Raw genomic sequence first — 20915 nt, forward strand, 5'->3', positions numbered from 1 at the left:
CTTTAACTTGTGGCTCAGAGTGAGAAATGGATGGCTGTCTCCACCTCAGCTCATCAAATGAGGAGACTGTTGCATGTAACAACAGAAAGCAGTTTACCCAACATCTCATGGAAAAGGATGGAGTTCCAACAGATAAGACATGCAGTTTCTCAAAAATTCTAATTTCACCTGCTAACAGAAAGCAGTGATGTCTTGCTTCTTCGCTCTCTTTGCCAGCCAGCAGAAACCAATGTGTCTTATTTGAGTCATGGATTGAGTAACACTGCCCCTTGTAAATTTTTACGAAGTATGTATTAATGTGAACTTTCAAAATAAAAATATTGAGTTTGAAAATATGAAATTCATTCAGTTTTCAAAACTGTTATTAGAAGCACTGAAGGAAACCTCTCCACCTTACTCTGCATAGTCTCTCACTTACCATTTTAAATGATACTTCTCAACAGGAGATAAAGCTCAATGATATATTGTGGGAAAAAGGGAATGATGATCCCATTTTAATACATGAAAAAACAGATGTTGTTCAAAACCGCTAGAAGGTAAACTCAATTATTGTTAGAAAATGTTCAGTCATTTTAACAATGGTATACCTACGTAATCAACTATTGAGTGGCTGTAGCGATTATGTACTGTGGCTCATCTCAATCACAGACGGATTAAGGAAACAGCAGGCCAGTGTAAAAGGTCTTCCCTGATGCAACAGGCTAAGTAAATAAATATGGGCAAGCCAGGAGAAATGTCAGTGTTTCAATTCTGCCAAAAATTACAATTACAGTACTTGGCACTTTAAATAGCTGACTGCCCACAGGCTTGTATCATCATGAAATCTAACTTTCACCAGATCTAAAAAGCCTAATCAAGTTTAACCTCCTCCCCCATTGCTAATTTTCTGGACAAGATAAAAATTAATGTTCACAAGGAAAAATATCTGCAACTCACTGTGGAAAAGCCAACATTATCCAAATGATCATTGTTACTAAGCTGAATTATTTGTTTTGTATTATCCCTGTTGCCAATTCTAAACAAATCCCATCTTCAAAAGACACATCTACAGGACGGGAAAATCCCAAAACTCTCTCTAGGTAAAATGTACTCAATATTCAGTTACATACCATTTAGTAGTCTGTTAGCTATTGTAGAGATTACTTTTAACTAACAAAATGATTATCGCTTGGAATTTCACTGAAGAAAATAAACCCACATACACACCCCTTCTCAAAAGTACTGTCATCACTTTTCCAAATCTATACACAGAACTCCAAGATGCTGAATGACCAGCAACAATTTAAGAGACTGATGGGCGTGCTATACATATGCTACTATTTTAAGTCTAGTAGATGCAGAAGGTTCCTTGCTGCTTAATCCCCTCCCAAAGATTAGAAACGTTCTGTTTATTTAGCATAAACTGAATTCTTGAAGTTGCCTGTTTAAGAATAGTCAGGACCTTTCACTCCTTCAGCAGGTATTGATAATTCCTATGAAGGGCAAAACCACCACTTAGCTTTCTTTTAAGCAACCAAGAGGGTCAGGGATCAGATCCAAAGAACAGAGAATCACACACATCCTCAATAAAAGCCATGTTAAATGCAACCAATAGATGACAGATCATCTGGAGCATGTGGCTCTCAATCATACAGGCTGCAGAGACCGTCCTGGAGCCAACTCAGAAGTCAGAGCTGCTTTAGAAAGAAAACAGTGAATCCCAAAGCCCAGAATAATACCAAGCAATGAACAGTGGGCCAACTTCATGTTGGAAACAGCTAAATTTGAAAAACAAACAAACAAAAAACACTACCATGAATAGTCACTTTTCCTTTTTTGTTGAAGCATTAAAAAAAATCCAATTTCGTAAGTGTTCTGAGGTCAAAACAATGTTAGACAAAAATGTAATCCATCAGTAAAACTTTTGTATGGCAATTTAATTTAACGTTACTGTGAAAAACTGAGATGTAACTGAAGATTTAATCTGAAAATTAAATTTAAAAAATTAGACATCTCCTTGCAATATTGTGATACAAGTGACCCACTGTAACAAACATTTTCTCTTTCTTCCTCCTACAGTGAATGCCCAGCAGTTCCCTTATCCATATTTGCTCAGCCTACATTACCTAGTCCATAGCAACTTCTGTGTAGTTTTGGGCAAGGTTTATGCCCTGGAAGAATACCTGTCTATTACCAAAAAGTTACACTTTCACCTATTGTTTCTCTTGAGGAGTTATAATTTACCATCTCAATCTTAACTATAATTCTCTTGTATATATGCACAAATATAACAGTTGGTATTAGTTCATTGGCTAAAATCTGATAAATACAATTGGTGAACTCAAATAGCCTCAATTTCTTCAAAATGACCTCCTCACACAGAAAGGACAAAAGAGTCAAAATTGGGATTTTCCCCCTCTGTATTCAGCAGTCTGAATAAATCAAGATTCACATTTTCAGCTGAATGGAAACATGAAAATTAATTTTGTCAGGCACTATGTTACAAACATCTGTATTATATTGGATGCATAATTAAATGATCCTGTTAAGATTGTAAATTAAATATTCTAGCATATTTCTTAATATGGATGATTAATTTTAATAGGTCTGATAAAGAGCCTGAAAACTGGGAATAGGATCTCTCACATGCACAAATACGTTCCCAGAATGAGACAATTGTGGAGATAAGTTATTGTATTAATACTGCACACAGAAGTCTTCAAAAGAGTTAGCTATTCCTTAGATGAAAACTGAATTTTTACTGTTTGACATTAAGATACAGATATAGAAAAAAAAGTCACTAGTGAAAATGCATTAAGCATAACTAAAATAACTGACCATGATTAAGACCATCACATTTATTACAAATTTTCAATCTGAAACTAAACAATGCAAATATCTAACAGTTAAATAAAATTAGTGTGATCTACTATACCTTGGAGGAGCATCTTGTAACCCCCATATTCCTCATCTGTATGTAATTGTAATATTGCATATAAAGCATGCCATGTGAGATATCAGGGGAAAGGTTAGAACAGTGTCTTTCAGCAGATCATATCTAAATATGTGTATCGCCAATGCATTTGAAATTATAAGAATTGTATTGTATGATTTTCACTAAAATATGCTGGGTGATTGGGAGGCACCCAGACTGACAAGGTAGGTAACCAACAGCAAGGTGGGTGCTGTTGAACAGACATCACCAGCCATTGTCCAGCAAGGGAGCTACAGTACAATGACTCATCTGCAGGAGGCCACATCAGGGGAATTGCTCAACCTTGCCTGGGAGACTCAGCAATGCCCATGAAACATGCCTGTACTTGTGTTCTACAAGTACATGGACTAAGGGTATAAAACAGAACACAGTGGCCACATGCTTGGCCTCCCCTTCCCCCACCTATGCTGCAAGCAACAAGGACACTGAGAAGACTTGAAGACTCCAACAGAGGAGACTGGCCCAGGTTTCAAGGGTGAAATCTGTGTACTATGAACTGCAATATCCAGTGGGGTGAGAAAAACTGCTTAATCTAGATGTTGCCCAGTCTAATAAAGTTGAGAGTTTAGACTGTGTGCTTATATTTTATTTTGGTAACTAACTCTGACTTTTTGCCTATCACTTAAAATCTATCATTTGTAGTCAAACTTATTTTAGTGTTTATCTTTACCAGTGAGTTTGCCTGAAGTGTGTGTACTCAGGTACTCAGGTTTGCATGTACTCAGGTTTGCAAAGGCTGGTGTATATCCACTTTCCACTGATGAAGCGGTGAACCAATTAATAAATTTGCACCGCTCATCTTGAGCAATGCAAGATGATATATTGCTGAGGTAGTGCTGGGAGCAGGTGGGATTCGGCCGATGCCTTTCTCTATGTGATTCATGAGTGGCTCAGGGATCATTCATGCAACCTAGCTGGGATGGGGGGGCTCTACATGCGGTTGTGCTGAGTGATCATAGCACCTAAAGGGACTTGCTGCTTGTCACTAGCAAGGCATTGTGAGAGACAGCCCAGACTGGAAAGAGTTAAAGGGGGCACAGCAGTCCCACGGTCCCTGGCTGCACCCTGGGGATCCCGTCATAATTAGTTTATATCTAAAAGAGATACATGGCCCTGAAGTTTTAAGTGTCACGACCAAGACACTTAGCATTCTTAGAGCAATGTTTTCCAACTGGTGTGCCATCACGTCCGAACAGGTGTGCCGTGGAATTTTTTGAAAAACTGCTAGTGAGAACAAGGTTGGCGAAGCTGCCTCACTGCCCCACCTCCTCCAGGGGCAGAGCAATCAGAGCTCAATCTCCCTCTCTTCGCCCCTCCCCTTCTGTATGAGCAACAGATCAGCTCCTCTGCCCCTCCCCTATCCACTGTCAGCCACCAGCCAGGATGAGGAAGAGCCCCTGGAGCTCAAGGTGTGCCATGGCAGAGAAAAAGTTGGGAACCACTGACTTACAGGAAACGGAAAAGGAGCTGAGACTGCAAGTCTAAATTTCAAAAAGAAATAATTTTTGATTGCTAACTTGAGCTAGTGAACAGATTTACTTTTAACTTTCCTGAAAATTCAGTCTCAAGTCTCAGAAGCGGTGTTGACACCAAGCTCAGTAGTGAAATACCAAACATAAAAGAAAATGGATTTAATCTCTCCTATAATTTCAAACTTTATTGCAGACTTCATTATGGACTCACTACAGTCACCTCTGTAATGTACCCAGACTTTTTAGAGCCACTTAACGTTTCAGGTTGCCACATTTTGGGGAAAACATTATGGACACTTAGTCATGGTCACACAAACACTTCATGTAAATCAGTCCATTAAATAATGTGTGTATTTACCAATATTGTGCATATAACTCTACACTTCATCTTAAAAAATGTATATAGATTTAGCATTCCTACAAGTTTCCAGCCCTGGTAAATGAAGTCCCCTGCTTATCTATAGCACAGTGGCAGAGTAAGCTTCCCATATACACTGCCTTGCTAACATGCCTCAACCTGATCTGGAACTACTTTCTTTACAGGTAAATAGCTGCCCATGCAGTTCCTGGCTTATCTGAATCGGTCAGCAAAAAGCATGGTGATGAGTTTATGATTTAGGAGTTGGAACACAGTCACACAACATCCATTATACGGTAACTTTCAGTCCCTACAGAACCAGGCTGGATTCAAACTGGTGATCTTCACAGACCATTAGCAATATCTCAAGGCATCCACTTGTAATCACAACAGAGCCTATATAACTACTGTACCAACAACTGGGAATTTTGTTTAAAAAGACTACTTTTTACAGTTTATAGTTTTATCTTTCATCCAGATTTTTGAATAAAAAATGCTGTCTGAAGTTAAACTGCCAGCAGCAACTGTGAAATAAAGAAGGTCCAGTATGTCTGAAGAATAATTTTAATTCTAACTTTTAAGCTCAGCTTTGCACTTGAGTTATTTGTGAAATTTTTAAGTTACTTTATGAGACATGGTGACCTTGTTGACAGAGAATCTAAAGTCAACTTTTCCTAAGTTGATTGACTCTACCTCTATGCATCACAAAATACTTTTTTGATCTGTAGAATGACTGTCTGCCCATTTTTTTCCAAAATAAAATAAAATAATTAATTGTGGGACTTTCCAAGCCAACATTTACTGTAATGGGAAAGTTCTTCATTTGCATAAAGTTGACCCAATCAATCCCCATTGCGTGACGTCAGAGATTTCAGAGTGACAGTGCCACATTCTGATTTGCCAAAGAACTTCTAAGGATGGGTTTTCATGAGCCAGGCTGTCATCTTTAAGACCTGGAGGAAAAGGAAACTATACTGCTTCTGGCTATATGATGCCAGTCCACGCTTGCCAAGAAGGCCTATGTTTTCTCCACTCCCTGCCTGGCAACCAACCAATGGGCAGGAGTCCAATAACTTGTAAAGTCTAAGACTTGATAGCCACGAGGAATCAGCTTCTAACAATTCCATCAACATTAACAAGCTGTGTTGAAAATGTTACCAGCTAATCATTATTAGCTTCCTGAACATGCATGAAACCATAACAACGTAAATAATCTTCTATAAGTATCACATGTGTTTTGATTTTATTTTTTCCAGCAGGAAAACACTCCTAGAAGGTCTGGTGTTCTCTTCTTATTAGGCACTTGATAGTTAAGTGAGAGTAAGTGTGTGTGATTATTTGTAAACCCACATGAGGTCAGCTACAGGAACAAAAACTAAATTAAGTACCTTTTCTAATTAAAAAAACGAATCTCACATTTAAATGTTATGGATTAAGATTATGTACTTAAATCCTGACGAACTGTTCTCTTTACCTTAACTGTTTCATGTTTAACATGGAAGTGAATTGATCTTCACTGTGTGAGTTTTTGACAAACAAAATCATATAAATTGGGACTGAGAATGGAAATGCCCTCCTATTTTGTGACTGACAGCTAAACAAAGACTGCCATTTTACCAGATTAAAAGAGTTACAAGGAATTATTATCCTATTTGGTATTGTTTAATTAACTGATAATTAAATTTATTTGATTTGTTTAATATTACATAATTGTGATTATTCATTTTAGTTCATTAATAAACTATATACGATAGGAAAATAGCGTCTTATTGAGCAATTTACCAGACATCAAGACAACAAAAAACAGAGAAATCCAAGACACAGATAATCCACTTAGTTGTGATGCAGAGAACCTATCCTTCTATTGTTTCCAAATAAATGCTAATCAGAGGGGATCCCCTGGATATATTACAAACACAAAATATGTTAAGAATATTAAGATTGCAAAGTCAGGCACTAAAAATTGGGAAATGCTAAAATTAAGGTTACCCATGTAACCTTAATTCTGCTCTCTTGAGAAAATGCATTATGATAGTATGCAATCAAATAATTAGAGACTATTTTTTCCGGTACGTATTGCAAACAGGGTTTGATGCCACACCTTCAGATTCATAGGATAGATTTCTATCAATTGATCTAAAGAAATAACTGGCAGTGGGTTTGTAGACCAGCTACTAGAAGACATAGATGGCCAGCGATTTATACAACTGTTTATTAGACAGCAGTGGAATGTTGGGTGTGTCAGAATTCCTGGCTCAAAGAGGTAAATGTCTACCAGTTAAGCCAACCACACAGATTTACACACACACTGACATAAAAGCTGTAAGTCTACATTTCTATCTCTATTGTGTGTAGTACCTAGCAGGTAGGGATTTTGGTAGTCAGTAGCTGTGGGTATGTTAATGTTATAGTGAACTGGAAATGGATCCTCTGAATACAATATAGTACTATTAATATAGGAATTTTGAACTTTAAATATATTTTTACAATGTTATGGATCAAAATTAAGGTTGGGTGTGCAATATAAATTAGGTGGGACAAAGATGAGTTAAGTAGCATTAAAAAGCAGTAAATCCCTTATCTACTCACTTCCAGATTTACTGTTTAGGTTTTTCTCTTTTGCCGTTATATAAGGTTTCATAAACAAAGTTACAGTTCTTCATGTTTTAGCTAGATTCCACTGAAAACACACTTTCAAGAATAAAGCTTCTTTTTAAACAGTTTTTGCTTGTGAGCTTAAATGTATGCACATATATGCACAAGCACATCTGTATGATAATCAACCATAAATGCCACATTTACATTACTACATAATGATAATCTGGCCAATATATCACCAAAATTTAGGATGGGTAGTAATTTTTTTAAACTTCCAGCAGATACTATTAAAAATTACTATTTGTGAACTTAGTTACTCAAGTACTTGTATTTATAACATTTTATTGTTAACCACTGTCAGTTTAGCTGTGGCTTTATAAAAACAGGACATATAAATTCATTCATCAGTTTATAACAATGCATCTCTTCTTATAAAGGATGTCAAATTAGCATTGTTAAACCGTATTTTAAGATATACATGATCACTTGTATGTCACATTGCTAAATGTTTTGTGAATGCAATTAAATATCTATCAAAACATATCTCTAATAAGACAGAGTTAAAAGTTACCATAGACACTGGATTGTTAATTCCCCAAAGTTTAGTGGGTTTAATATCAATACATTTTTTCAGATGTTTTGCACTGATGGAGTTTTCTACACTGGATTATAGGAGCAGCAGCAGCCACTGCTACAGTTAAAGTTGGATAACTGTTTCCATTCTAATCCCTTGTTTCCAGTCCACTCAACTTTCAGGAACTTTAACCTCCTCAAGCAGAAATTTTCCATTCTGTGTGTCTGCCTACTGATTTATTTATTGGGGGGGGGGGGGGGGGGGGGAGAAGAGCGGTAAGATTTTGCAGATTTCAGGAAATACACAGTTTGGCTTTTTCCAAGGACAAGGAACTGGAAAACAGGCATACTTTTCCATACATAAAAATATTCCTGCAATTTTTATTGAGCAGCCCTATAGTTGAAAGGAATAAAGTTTCAGAAGATTAAATTTGGCACAGAAATAGCACACCACAGAGGAGATGCATGTTTCCTTGTTCTACAGAAAATAAACGTGTTTTATAGTTAAACCTTAGAATAAGAGCAATTTTTTCTCCCATATGCAAAGTACACAGTTAAGGAAGCATTTATTGGGCATGCAACATCTGCCTTCTTAGTTGCCTAGTGAAAAGCATAGGGAAGCATATTGTTAGAGACATCAGTTTAAGAGCAGTTAGTGCAGGACTTATGACCTAGATGACCTTGGTGCCCTGCAGAATACCCAGAATTGAGGTAAAATTCTAGTATTTCCTTGTTTACATTCTGGTCCATTTCCTAGAGTTCAGTGAGTCAATATCTGCCATACATCAATATAAAAAGGATGATTTCATAAACTCTGGAAGGAGGCTCATGCTCTCCGAAGACTTCTGAACCTAAATAATTTAAAATAAGAAAAAAGAATGGCATTTTACACCAGCTTCAGAATTGAAGAAGGACAACATTTACTCCAATAGCTTTTATCTGTGCTTTTGACGGGAGAAGTTAACACACAGTGCAGCTCTCAGCTGTAGGTGTAAATGTCGTCATCAACTATTGCTTGAAAAACTCAGGGCCCTGACCTTTAATCTTAAGCAAAGACAAAACTGCTTTCCAAAATACGTAGCGGTTGTTAGGTCAACTCATAGTTCTGGTCTTCACCTTTAAAATAATCTATTCTAGCATCTAGGATTTTCTTCTCAAATGTTATGTGCTTTTCATCCAAAGGATTCACAAATCACTTGAAAAAACTAATTTTGATATAGTAATATAGCTTATGTGAAATACAAACACTTCTGGGGTTGACAACTGCACCCTAACACTTTGAGGAAAAGGGAGATGCAAGAGTGCAGAAGTAGGTGTAAAAGCACTGATACTAGAAATAACATGGAATAAAGAGATCTGGACCTCTGGACAACTGAGAACGAATTCCTTTCTGAAAGGAACATAAATTAGAGTGTTTGATTTGAAGTCTATTTTGGTAAAGGTCTGTGTACTTTGGAAGCCAAGTATTCCAATTCCTTTGTATGTTCTGGTTGCAGAATGTTTACCACTGTTTAACAGAGTTGTTTCTGGCTCCGTTCTCTTAGATTCTAAATTATTATTTTCAACCTGCCAAGGTCAGAGCAAAATGTTCAAGTTTTTCCACAGACATGTCTTCATGATCGTGGATGACGATGGCCTGGGAGACCAATAGTGATGCAATGAGAATTACAGATTCTTTACCTCGTTTTACTTTGCAAGTCACCCAGACAATATGGAAAAATGGGACAAAAGTACAGACATCCTTAAAAGGAAAGAGAAGGTATGTATCTTTCATATCATTCACCATCTATTTGAAGAGAATTATGACGGGAATTTTTCAAAAGAGACTATGGGAATTTGGTGCTCAAGTCCCACTGAATTAAATGGGAGCTGGATGCCTAATTCCCTTGGGTTCCTTTGAAAATCCCAATCTAAAAATTTAGACAAGTGAAAAAAAAATCTGATCTCTTGCTTCTTGTCGTGCAATTATTTATTATTTTTACAAAAATGTTTTTCAGTGCTTTACAAGGTATAGGACCAGAGAGGGAAGAAATGGGAGAGAAAATCCCCTCATTATGAATCACTGTTGGTAGGTAGACTCTTTGGGCTGTGGTACTAGTGATAGGTAGACTTTTTGGGCTGTGTGAACGTAAGTTGCTTTCAGGTGCATTTTGACCAATAGGTCACACCCTGGTTACAGAAATGTAAATTGCCCTCTTCCGTCTCTTCTTCTATGAAGAATCAGGTTGGACAGTATTATGGAATCTGAAGAAGTATTTATGACGTTGTCACTTCCACCTTGTTTCCCATGAATAGTAGAAAATGAAGACCAGGACTAATCAGAAAGAGAAGTTCTTGACAACTACATAGTGTAAAAAGAGGAAGGTAGAGCCATTTCTCGAGTAGCTACTGTTCCAAATCATGCTTCCTTTACAAATAGAGTGATCATGGATTATATTCTCTCTTTATAAGGGCTTCACATTCATGATGCTTTCAGTGTGATCGCAGATCTCTGACTCATGACAATACTATTAAATATATATATATAAATTCAATGGCAGAGAGGCCAGAAGAAAGATTAGAGGGGAACCTATTAGTCTATTGACCTATAATACGTTTTAAAATGACATTTCGAACATGTGCCGTAAGAAGACCCGGTCAAGAATTTGAATTTGGTTTCCCTTTTAGGCTTAATTATGCCTTAGTTGATCATTTATATTATGAGTGGTTGAAAAAGAACCTGTACTGACCTCTCGCTTGCAAAGCTGGAAAAATTTCCCCTGGATCTGGATACAGCCGGAAGAATTGTCCATTAGATCTCACCAGACAAGATGTGGGAGTAAGTCTATATTTTCTGTTCAGAGGCTTATGTCTCATAAGAGAGCTGGACTGAGGAAACAGGTTACGTTTTGATGAATTCCTGAAAGTTTTCTCCAAGGATATTTTCAAGAGTCTCCGTTGAAAATGACATAATTGTATTACTGCATTCAGGAGCATCTTTGTTAGGGATGCTTATATTTCTTTTAGAGTTCCCTCCTCTTTTTCCAATATTTACTATTACCATTAGAATGGGCAATGGATCTGGGCATGATGGAAGAGCTCAGGTTAAGATTATTCAGTTCGTTGAAACTTGTGGCTAATTTGACTGTAAAATATAAGTATGGGCTAAGATTTTCCAAAAGTGACTAGTGATTCTGAATAACTACCTTGACACCTTGAAAGGCTCTGATTTTCTCAAAGTGGCAAACCCCAATTCTCTGAAAATTAAGCCCTATTATGTGTTTTAAGTTGGATACTCAAATCACATTTTAAAATCCTGACCATAATTTTTTTTAAAGCCCAATAGTGTGGTAAATGAATATTTTTCAACAAAAATCTTGAGTGCATTTGTTCCATTTGAGTACATTAACGTCTTTCACAACCAACTGGTGGCCCTTGTAAGAGCCTGGGAGGAAGGATCAATTTGGGAAGAAAGAAGTGTTTCCATTTTGCAGTCAATTTAAACTAATTTAGTTCTCTCAAATTTGTATTTTAATATTGGATCATTTGAAAAGTGACATTAACTGTCATGTAGCACTAAAACTTGACAGTAATATAGCGCTTTTGTTCAGAATCTTCTTTGATTAAATAATGTGGATTTAGTCCTGATGGCCTGCATGTTTCCCTTGGAAATGCACAGAAAGTTTGGGAGTAGGGGAGAAGGAATCATAGTTTTTCCCAGAAGATGGAAAAGACTGTAAAGAAAATATGGCAAGTCAGGACACTTCCTAACTCAAACATACTATTATTGTGTCCAAGGATACCTAGAAAAGAAATAGGGACATCCTCCAGAAGCAAAAAGGAAACTAGGAAAGCTGGGTAAAGCACTGGTGTTCAGAAGCCTTTCTTTAATCTAAAAATAATGTATAGACTCTCTGTAGTGGTTTTAAAGCTATGCCACAGTCATAAGCACTCAGGGAGGAAAGTGCCACCTTTTACTGCAGGATTACTGATGATATGGTCCATTGGTAGTAGGAGCTACTAGACAATCCTGCTGCACTGCTGGGGAGAATTCACCAACCACAGTAAAGTGGTGAGCTACGGCTTCTTGATTACAACTATTTAGATCACCCACTAACAGATTAGAGGTATGAACTAAACCACTCTACCACCAGAATGAGAAAGACCTTAAGTGGTAGGTGTGCCAAAACAGTAGGCTGAGCAAAGCTCCTTTGACAGATACACTCTGAAATAGTTGTTAGGAAGTTATAAAGAAAAAGAAACAGGTTTCAATTAGTGAAAAGCCAATTTATTTGGAGTCCCCAGCAGCTTGACAAAGGAACACTAACACACGCTGCATTGAAGTGCTGCTGTGAGCCTAAAGCTGCTTCCATACTAAGGCAGTGAACTAGGATCAGAGTCTAGAGCTGTGGCAGTCTAGCTGAGGAGTTATTAGAATTTTAATTATTCATAAAGTTACTCCACTACTGTGAAATGAGCAGGCTAATCCAGCAGGGATGCCCAGACAAATGGATGCCTACACATGACAAAGTTAAATTCCTATAGCGGGTCCTGTTAGCCATTGTTTGCTCTGTATCACTTCTCATTTTGAAGAGAATTTTATAACCCATTCCATATTAAAAAGTGTAATTACTTTCATGTCCCATCCAGTTCCCCAGCCCTAAGAATCGTTTCATCATCTGTAAATTTCCATTAATTTAATTGGTTTACTCTTTTCAAATATTTGTTGAGTGTTTCAATGTAGATACAGGGTTGCTAAAGTCTGGTGCATGCCAACAATTTATTCTTGTAAAATAGGATGGAATCTATTTTACTATTTTCCCCTTGTAAACAGGAAAAAATTCTGAGATATAATGTTAGATTTCTCCTTTGAAACACTTACCAGTAACTACCATGCTGCTCATGTTAGAGTTCGGACTATTGAGTACACTGCCTGAAAGAAGTTCGTCAGATCCTCTCTAAAAAGAAAGAGACAGTAAGAGTTTTTTCCCCCTGTATTTTTGTTATCTTTAATGTTGATATTAAAAATATCAGTTTGACAGGGCAAATCCCTTCAGAGAGCTTTAAATGAACATTACATAACCTATTAAGATTTGAGAGATTCTCCCTTTTCAGAAAAGTGACAGTAAATAAAAAAATTAAAATCTAGATAATACAGTATATTTACATAGCATCTCTCAATTCAAATAATTCCATACACACAATCACTTCATCCACAGCTGAAATGCAACCTCCAGGGACCACAAGAGCTGTCCAACAGTACACAACTTCTGAAATATTTTAGAATAGGAAGTTATTAATATTTTATCCACTGAAACTAAATGGGGAATTCAGGCAAATACTGAAATTAGAATTTGACCAAAGTGCTAGGGCTAGTACTCCTATTAGAAACAGTTCAAAGCAGACTGTGGTGTTTTGCACTTCTTTATAATACATAAAGGAACCCTGAAAACAATTTTTTTTTTGGTTGGAGGATGGATTTCTTTTTGGTTTAAACTTCACAAAAATAAGAACACCACCGTCTATTTTTTCTTAGTCTTCTTTTTGGATGATTTCAATGTAGAACGCAGATACCAGAGGAGATTTGGTGTTGAATCCTTAAAGAGGGATCCTTCTCCCCGAAGCGTTTTGAGTTAAATAGGTGTTAAAAATAAGTCTGAAGCAGTCTAAATACTTAAAAATATACATATATTTCACCTCTCAGTGATCAGGTTTCATTTCCTTCCAGGATAGAAAAACACACCCAGACGCCTAATGTAAAACAAGTATGATTTTGTGTTTGTTTTAAATCTTTCAGGCCTTCCTCATAAGCCAAAATGAATTTAAAAGGACATAAACCTCCCCTCCTTTGCATGTCATCATTAAAAGGCTACTGGATTTTTTATGTCCAAAAGAGGTTAGGACCTCACTTTTGTGTCTTAATTCAAAGGCATCTCCAATAGCACCAATGCCCTCAGCACCAACCCAGGCCATTGGGTCATTACTAAAAAGGATGAGTGCCAGCTACTGAATCTCCAAATATTACTCTGCATGAAATCTATGTTTCCATTCTGAATACTGGCCACAAACTGCTTTACTTACAAAATCTTTATAATAGTCAAGATGTTTCAGACTGTGCTGCCTTGAGACAGGTATTATCTACCTCTGTTTGAAAAGCATCCTGTATATTTTGGATAGTTCTTCATTCTAAATAATAAATACATACTAAACTAATCTGAGGATATCACAATACTAAGTGGTATGCTTATACCAGGATGCATATAATCAAGCCCAAACTGTAATATTAGTGTATATATTAAATATGCATGTGAATATGAAGAAGAATATCAAAATATATAACACATTTTGAAGTATTCCATATCTAAGATCCATAACATCCTAGACAACACACCAAGCCACTCCGGTCACTAAGCTTCTTCAGTTTTGAGCACTAGTTCTCAAAGTTATTTACACAGACTATTCCTGAATAATTTTAGTTTGCCTCACACCCTTGTTGATTCTAGATTCTGCTCTACACATTTTTGGGTTCAAATTGGCAACGTTATTTGGCTTAAATTTAATAAAAGAAAACAGCAGAGAGTCTTGGCACTGTCAGAGGAAATCATTTTTAATTAGATCAAAAGAATGAACTTAAAACAGACAAAATTGAAAGGCGACTCAGAGAAGCTATGGAACCTTTCCATTATTCACTCTACATGACTGTTCTCAAATACAAAGATGACTGAAATATAGAAGATGGAACTCATTGAAATGTTCTCTCTCTCTCTTTGAAGATCTAAATTTCTACCCCAATATTTGCTAAGGAGAGGATATCATAGTTTGACATCAAAATTATGGAAGACAGGATGGTTGAATTTAAAAAAATATCCGCACTTCTGTGCCATCAGCCCACCAATATACTTCCACTGAGGGATTTTACCTCTGTTTGCAATGGACAAAAGTAATTAGTGATGGCAGCTATCATAAAAAAAAAAAACCTCAGTTATTACTACTACTAAATAGACTACACACAGTTTAGAAACAAAACAAAAATAAAGAAAACCTATGGTAGTTCCTCAAAAAAACTCTAATATAATAGTACTTCAGTTTGCTTGCAAGACAGCCCTTCCACTGCATCCAAAGTGAATTCCCATGCTACTCACTGTACTGACCTGGATATATTCAGATTCTGTTTTCATTGCTTCATTTGAGGGCAATTACTTGCTCATTCTCATGCCTGAACATAGACAACACACAGGCCACATCTCTACCAGTGCTGGATCCAGGCACATGCAATTTTGAGTCTAGAAGGCTTTCAAGTTCCTTACTTCTCAAGATTTTTTCTTTTTGTTTTGGAAAGATGGATGCTATTTCAGACTTGGCAAAGCAGCAACTCTTAAACTCACGGAATCCTGATCTGTCTTAAGTAAACGCCAGAACACTAACCCTACGTATTTACCCTACAAAGGGAAGACTGTACAGAACAAACAAACTACTTGATGAACTACTAATTTTACAACTTAAACACGGAGTTCATTAGACCCAGCCTCTTTTAAATGATCCTCACTCATGCCTGCAAATTCAGTTTTGTCCTTCCTATCTCACCCTGTACCCGTCAGTGCAGCCTTTCACCAGAGATGTGAAGAAAAATATTTAAAGTGTGGTTCTACCCAGAAAAGCAGCTGTGTAAAAGTGACATTGTGGGATTCCTCATGCAGGACCAAATTTTCAAAACAAAAAAAAGATTCAACTGTCAACTTAAGCCTTCAAATATGCGACTCCAAAAAGCAATTTACAAACTTCAGAAGCATAAATTGCTTCATGTACTGTAAATATGAAACATCAAAATTAAAAGAAGTGGAACGTAGGCAATGTGTAACTGTGTATAATACCACTGCGCAAATAATACAATCAAATATTTTAGTTCTTTCAAAAATTATAGGACAAAACTATAGGTAAGAAGGAAGTGCAGTGACTAGCCACAGTGTCTAGATCTTTGCTTTAAATGTTGCAACTAATTTAGAACCCATATTATAATTAGTTTCAAAATGGTGTGTCCCAACACGCATTACTTTGAAAAGTGTCTAATCTGAATGCCAGAGGTTATGTTCCATACCTTCCTAGCTTTATCAGGCCATTACAGTCATCAAAATCCCCAGAAGTCTAACCACAAATCAGGCTGGCAAGAAAATCTACTGTCAACTATTTTTCTGACATCTCCAGAATAATATATTTTAACTCTAGTACAAATCTCTTTCCACATTTAAGAAGCAAAGAGTAGAAATAAGCAGCAAATTCTCAAACATTTTTTTTTTAAATCTATTACTGGACTTCACAAAACTTGGTAGCAATTAATTGCCTCATGAGGACGTGTCAAAAAATTTCTGTAAGTCTAAACCATAAGTTGTCTGCCCAATTTTTTATTAACTCTTAAGAAGAGAAAAACTTTTCGGAAGTCAATTATTGTACCTAACGTAACAGATTTGTTTAGGTTAAAGAAGGCTTATTAAAAGCATTACTCAAATTTGCAGTCTCTTGTGACAATGGAAATAAACAAAACACAAAGTAAACGGTGTTACTACAGTCAACAAATGAACAAAACTATCCCTCTATTTCAAACACAGTAGTAAAAGTCAACATTATCATCTACTATACAGTGATACAATTAATATCTAAACAGTTTTTAATTACAATCTGGTGATGGGGATATAATAATTAAAAAATAAATTCTGTTAACTCTTGGGAGAGATTTTGATTTACCGATGATACATATCTACGTTAAGTAGAGCATAGGACACTTTTTTTCTGTAATGAAAGAAAGCAGAAAAATGTTAAATGGTAGTTTTAGTTACATTGTACATTTACCACAGTTCATCTCAGCCTAGGCGCATATGTCAAACCATGAGCATAACACCACTGTGAAACACTCAGGGTATGTCTATATTGCAATAAAAGACCCACAGCAGAGCCGCAGCTGGCCTGAGTCAATTGACCAGGCTCCGAGACTTGCTGCCACAGGTTTTTTATTGAAGTGTAGGTGTACCCTTAGCTTCTAACAGCATCTGCAGGCAACTGAAAACTAGTAGTATGATGGAGTAGCAGCGGCATTAAAAAAAAAAAAGGGTCAAAATAACCAGTAACTGCCATTCCAGTAGCTAGAGTCATCCTTCTTCAGGGTAAGTTTCTTGCAAATCCAACTATAAAGTGTCTTCAGGCATTAAAAAAAAAAACAAAAAAAAATATTGCCTCCAGAGATGAAAATACTAAGAGTTTGAGTTAGTATATTGGGGGGGGGGGGGGGGGGGGGGGGGAAGGAGGGGGCACAGAAAAATAAGCGCTCATTTACATATTTCAATTTGCATGAGCGATAGATATGAATTTCATTAATATTCTGTTGTCACATGATAATTTTTTCGTGAAATACAGCATGCATATATTTTGTTTATGCTTATGTAGTGAAGAGGAAGTGCATTTATGAATAGACATCTTACCTTACACACTGACCTCAAACAGCAATATCCCCAATCTGCTCCAAAAATAACTAACAGAAGCCAACTCACTTCGTAGAGCAACATACTATTACTTGACTTCCCAAGGCCAGGGCCCCCAGAGTATGCGTTACATCTGTACACATTCTTGTCCTACCTACAGTCCAAAAGAAATTCCATGCAGGTTCACAGGTATGCTACAACAATCCCCAGTTTCATCTCTGCCACATCACCATATAGACAAAAGACTTGTCTACGCACAGTTTTTACTTTATTTAAATACCATTTAGTTAAATCAGGACAAAAACTGTGCGTAGACCAGCCCAACAACTCTGTATTCCACCAACAATTGGTAATTCATTGCTGTAATTTGTTTTTAAATTCACTTGTCTTTCTGTAACTAATTGGACATTACACGAATACCTGTTGTCATTTGTCCTATAAATCCTCTCCCTCTTCCTCACTTCTCACCAAAATTTCCTGTAAGCTGCGCGGCCGCGTAGCAGCCTGTTTTGCACCGCGCAGGCGCTCAAGGAACCCGCCTGGGGACCTGCTGCGGCCGGTGGAGGGGCGCCCCTTCCCCAGCCCCCAACCTGGTGCAGCTGGGGTACAAGACGCCCCTCCTCCGTTCCCAACTATGCTGAGGTGCAGCTTGGGCCAGCCTCAAGCACGGCCGGAGTGACCCGGACCCAGCCACGGCTGGGAAGCCCAGACCTGCTGCGGCGGGGCGGCACAGTCAAAGCAGCCAGGCTCCAGCCAGGGTGGCCCTCCCCTGGCCCAGACCTGCTGGGGCCAGGGGATGGGCGCCTATCCTGCAGCTCCAACCCCAGAGCTGCCGTGGCGGGGAGAGGTGCCTCCCCACCAGCCCAGGTGCTGCTGCTGCGAAGAGAGAAACCTGTGGGGGTCCTCTCTCCCCACCAAAGCCCCTGAGCACCCTCCTGCACCTCAAATCCCTCATAGAGTATCAGGGTTGGAAGGGACCTCAAGAGGTCATCTAGTCCAACTCCCTGCTCAAAGCAGGACCAATCCCCAATTTTTGCCCCATATCCCTAAATGGCCCCCTCAAGGATTGAACTCACAACCCAGGCCAAAGTTCAAACCACTGAGCTATCCCTCCCCCCTCATCCCTGGCCCCACCCCAGAGCCCTCACCCCCCTGTACCCAAATCCTCTGGCCTAGCCCTGAGCCCCTCATCCCTGGCCTCACCCCAGAGCCCACACACCTCAACCCTCATCCCCTCATCTCCAGAGCCTGCACCCCAACCCTCTGCCCCAGGCCTGAGCCCCCTCCCACACTCCGAATTCCTTGGCCTCACCCCCACCACATGAATTTTGTTATGTGCTTCGATGTGAAGGTGATGTGTGACACATCACCTCCATATTGGTGCACACAACAAAATTCATTCCGCACATGGATGGGAAAAATTAGAGGGAACACTGCTTCGCACCCCAGCAGACCACAGATCCTTTACATCTCCCTCCTAACATCCTCTCTCCTTCTCTCACGTATTCTCCATTTCAACTCCCTGCAGAAGAGAACATACCTCCTTTGGTTATAACCAATCACATGTTAAAAAGCCAACTATATCTGTATAACAGAGTATAAAATGAGATTTTCAGAGCAATCTAGATTTAGATACATCTGTCATTAAAATTAGATGTATCTGAATCACACTTAAGTTTTGGAAACTTAAACCGCAATGTGCATATTTAAATATGTATATATACATATGCCCGAGGAAGGAGATGTGTCTTGCACTGTACCCCGAAGATCACGCAACCTGGGCTCTATCAGACCAGAAAGAAGAGTTGCAGAGTCAAGAACTAAACAGCTGCCAAGAATACATGCCACCACACTTACACCTACTGACTATGAGCTTGAACACTTCTGATGTCAACTGCCATGAGAGAAAGGAGGCTGACGCGGTTTCTCAGATAGCCAGAGCCCCACAACTTTAAGCATCCAGATACAAATATGTAGCCACCCTGATCAATTCTCTGGGGTAATACATTCCCTTCAGCCATTGCCAGCTTAAACGTGGGAAGCCACATTCTGTGCCAGCTGTAACTAAATAGTAATACCTTGGCCGAGGCAGTGAGACTAGGGAGAAATGCACTGCTGAGCATGCCTGAGACAGAGTATCAGTTTGAATGTGCTGATTTAAGCGACAGGTTATATACCACAGCTGTTAGTTCTGCAATTTCATATTTGAGTTCCTTCAGAACTCTTGGGTGAGTACCATCTAGTCCTCGTAACTTATTACTGCTCAATTTAGCAATTTGTTCCAAAATCTCCTCTATTGACAACCTCAATCTGGGACAATTCCTCAGATATGCTACCTAAAAAGAACGACTCAGGCGTGGGAATCTCCCTTACATCCTCTGCAATGAAGACGGATGCAAAAAATTCATTCAGCTTCTCTGTGATGGCCTGGTCTTGCTTGAGTGCACCGTTAGCACCACAATCATCCAGTTGCCCCATTGATATGTTTGACAGGCTTCCTGCTTCTGATGTACTTTAAAAAAAAAATGTATGCTGTTAGTTTGTGTTTTTTGCTAATTGCTCTTCAAATTCTTTTTTTGTCCTGCCTCATTCTACATTTACACTTGACTTGCCATAGTTTATGTTTTCCTCAATAGGAAATTTTTAAAGTATGTCTTTTTCCATCTAATTGCTTCTTTGTTGTTTAACCATGGTCCTCTTACTGTATTTTGTTTTATTATTTTATTTTTTTAATTTGGGGTATACATTTTTTTCTGGGTCTCTGCTATGGTGTTTTAAATAGTTTCCATGCAAGCACTTCACTCGTAACTGTTCCTTTTAATTGCAATTTAACTAGCTTTCTCATTTTTGTGTAGTCCCCCTTTTTGAACTTAAAATGCTACTGTGGTGGGTTTCGCTGGTATTTTCCCCCCTACAAGGATGTGAAATTTAATTATATTATGGTAGCTACTACTGAGCAGTTTGGCTATATTGACCAGTTGGACCAGATCCTGTGCCTCCACTTAGGACTAAATCACAAACTGCCTCTCTCCTTGTGGGTTCCAGAAGTAGCTGCCCCAGGAAGCAGTCATTAATGGGGACTAGAAATTTCTCTGCATTCCATCCTGAGGTGACATTTACCCAGTCAGTATGAGGATAGTTGAACTCCTCCATTATTATTGGGTTTTCTGTTTTTGTAACTGCTAATCTCCCTGACCATTTCACAATCACCATCACGATCAAGCGGTATTCCTATTGCTATACTGTAGTTATTCAAGAATGGAAATTCTACCCATATAGATTCTATGGTACTATCTTGAATTAATGAAACTTTTACTTTATTTGATTCTATGCTTTCTTTCACATACAGTGCCACCTCTCCTCTCGCCTCCTCCCCCCCGCGCGACCTACTGTCTTTCCTATATATTCTGTACCCTGGTATTACCCTGTGCCATTGTTTATCATCATTTCACAAAGTTTCTGTGATTCCTATGATACCAATATCTTCATTT

General features: G+C 38.1%; 1 protein-coding gene across 7 annotated transcripts in view; it reads right to left on the reverse strand.

The window, feature by feature from the left end:
• The window catches only part of PTBP2 (polypyrimidine tract binding protein 2), a 117007-nt gene that overhangs the window by 46325 nt on the left and 49767 nt on the right, over positions 1-20915 (reverse strand). For 6 of the 7 annotated variants that reach the window (XM_043521472.1, XM_037906130.2, XM_037906129.2 and 3 more), the window contains one exon: positions 12837-12912. The exons of the other annotated variant lie outside the window; for it this stretch is intronic. In XM_043521472.1, coding sequence (XP_043377407.1) covers positions 12837-12858 — 22 coding nt within the window. In that variant the 5' untranslated portion in view covers positions 12859-12912. The remainder of the gene's footprint in view (positions 1-12836; positions 12913-20915) is intronic. 7 annotated transcript variants of the gene reach the window in all.

The sequence above is a fragment of the Chelonia mydas genome, chromosome 8 (assembly GCF_015237465.2).
Source record: "Chelonia mydas isolate rCheMyd1 chromosome 8, rCheMyd1.pri.v2, whole genome shotgun sequence".
NCBI classification, from domain to species: Eukaryota; Metazoa; Chordata; order Testudines; family Cheloniidae; genus Chelonia; species Chelonia mydas.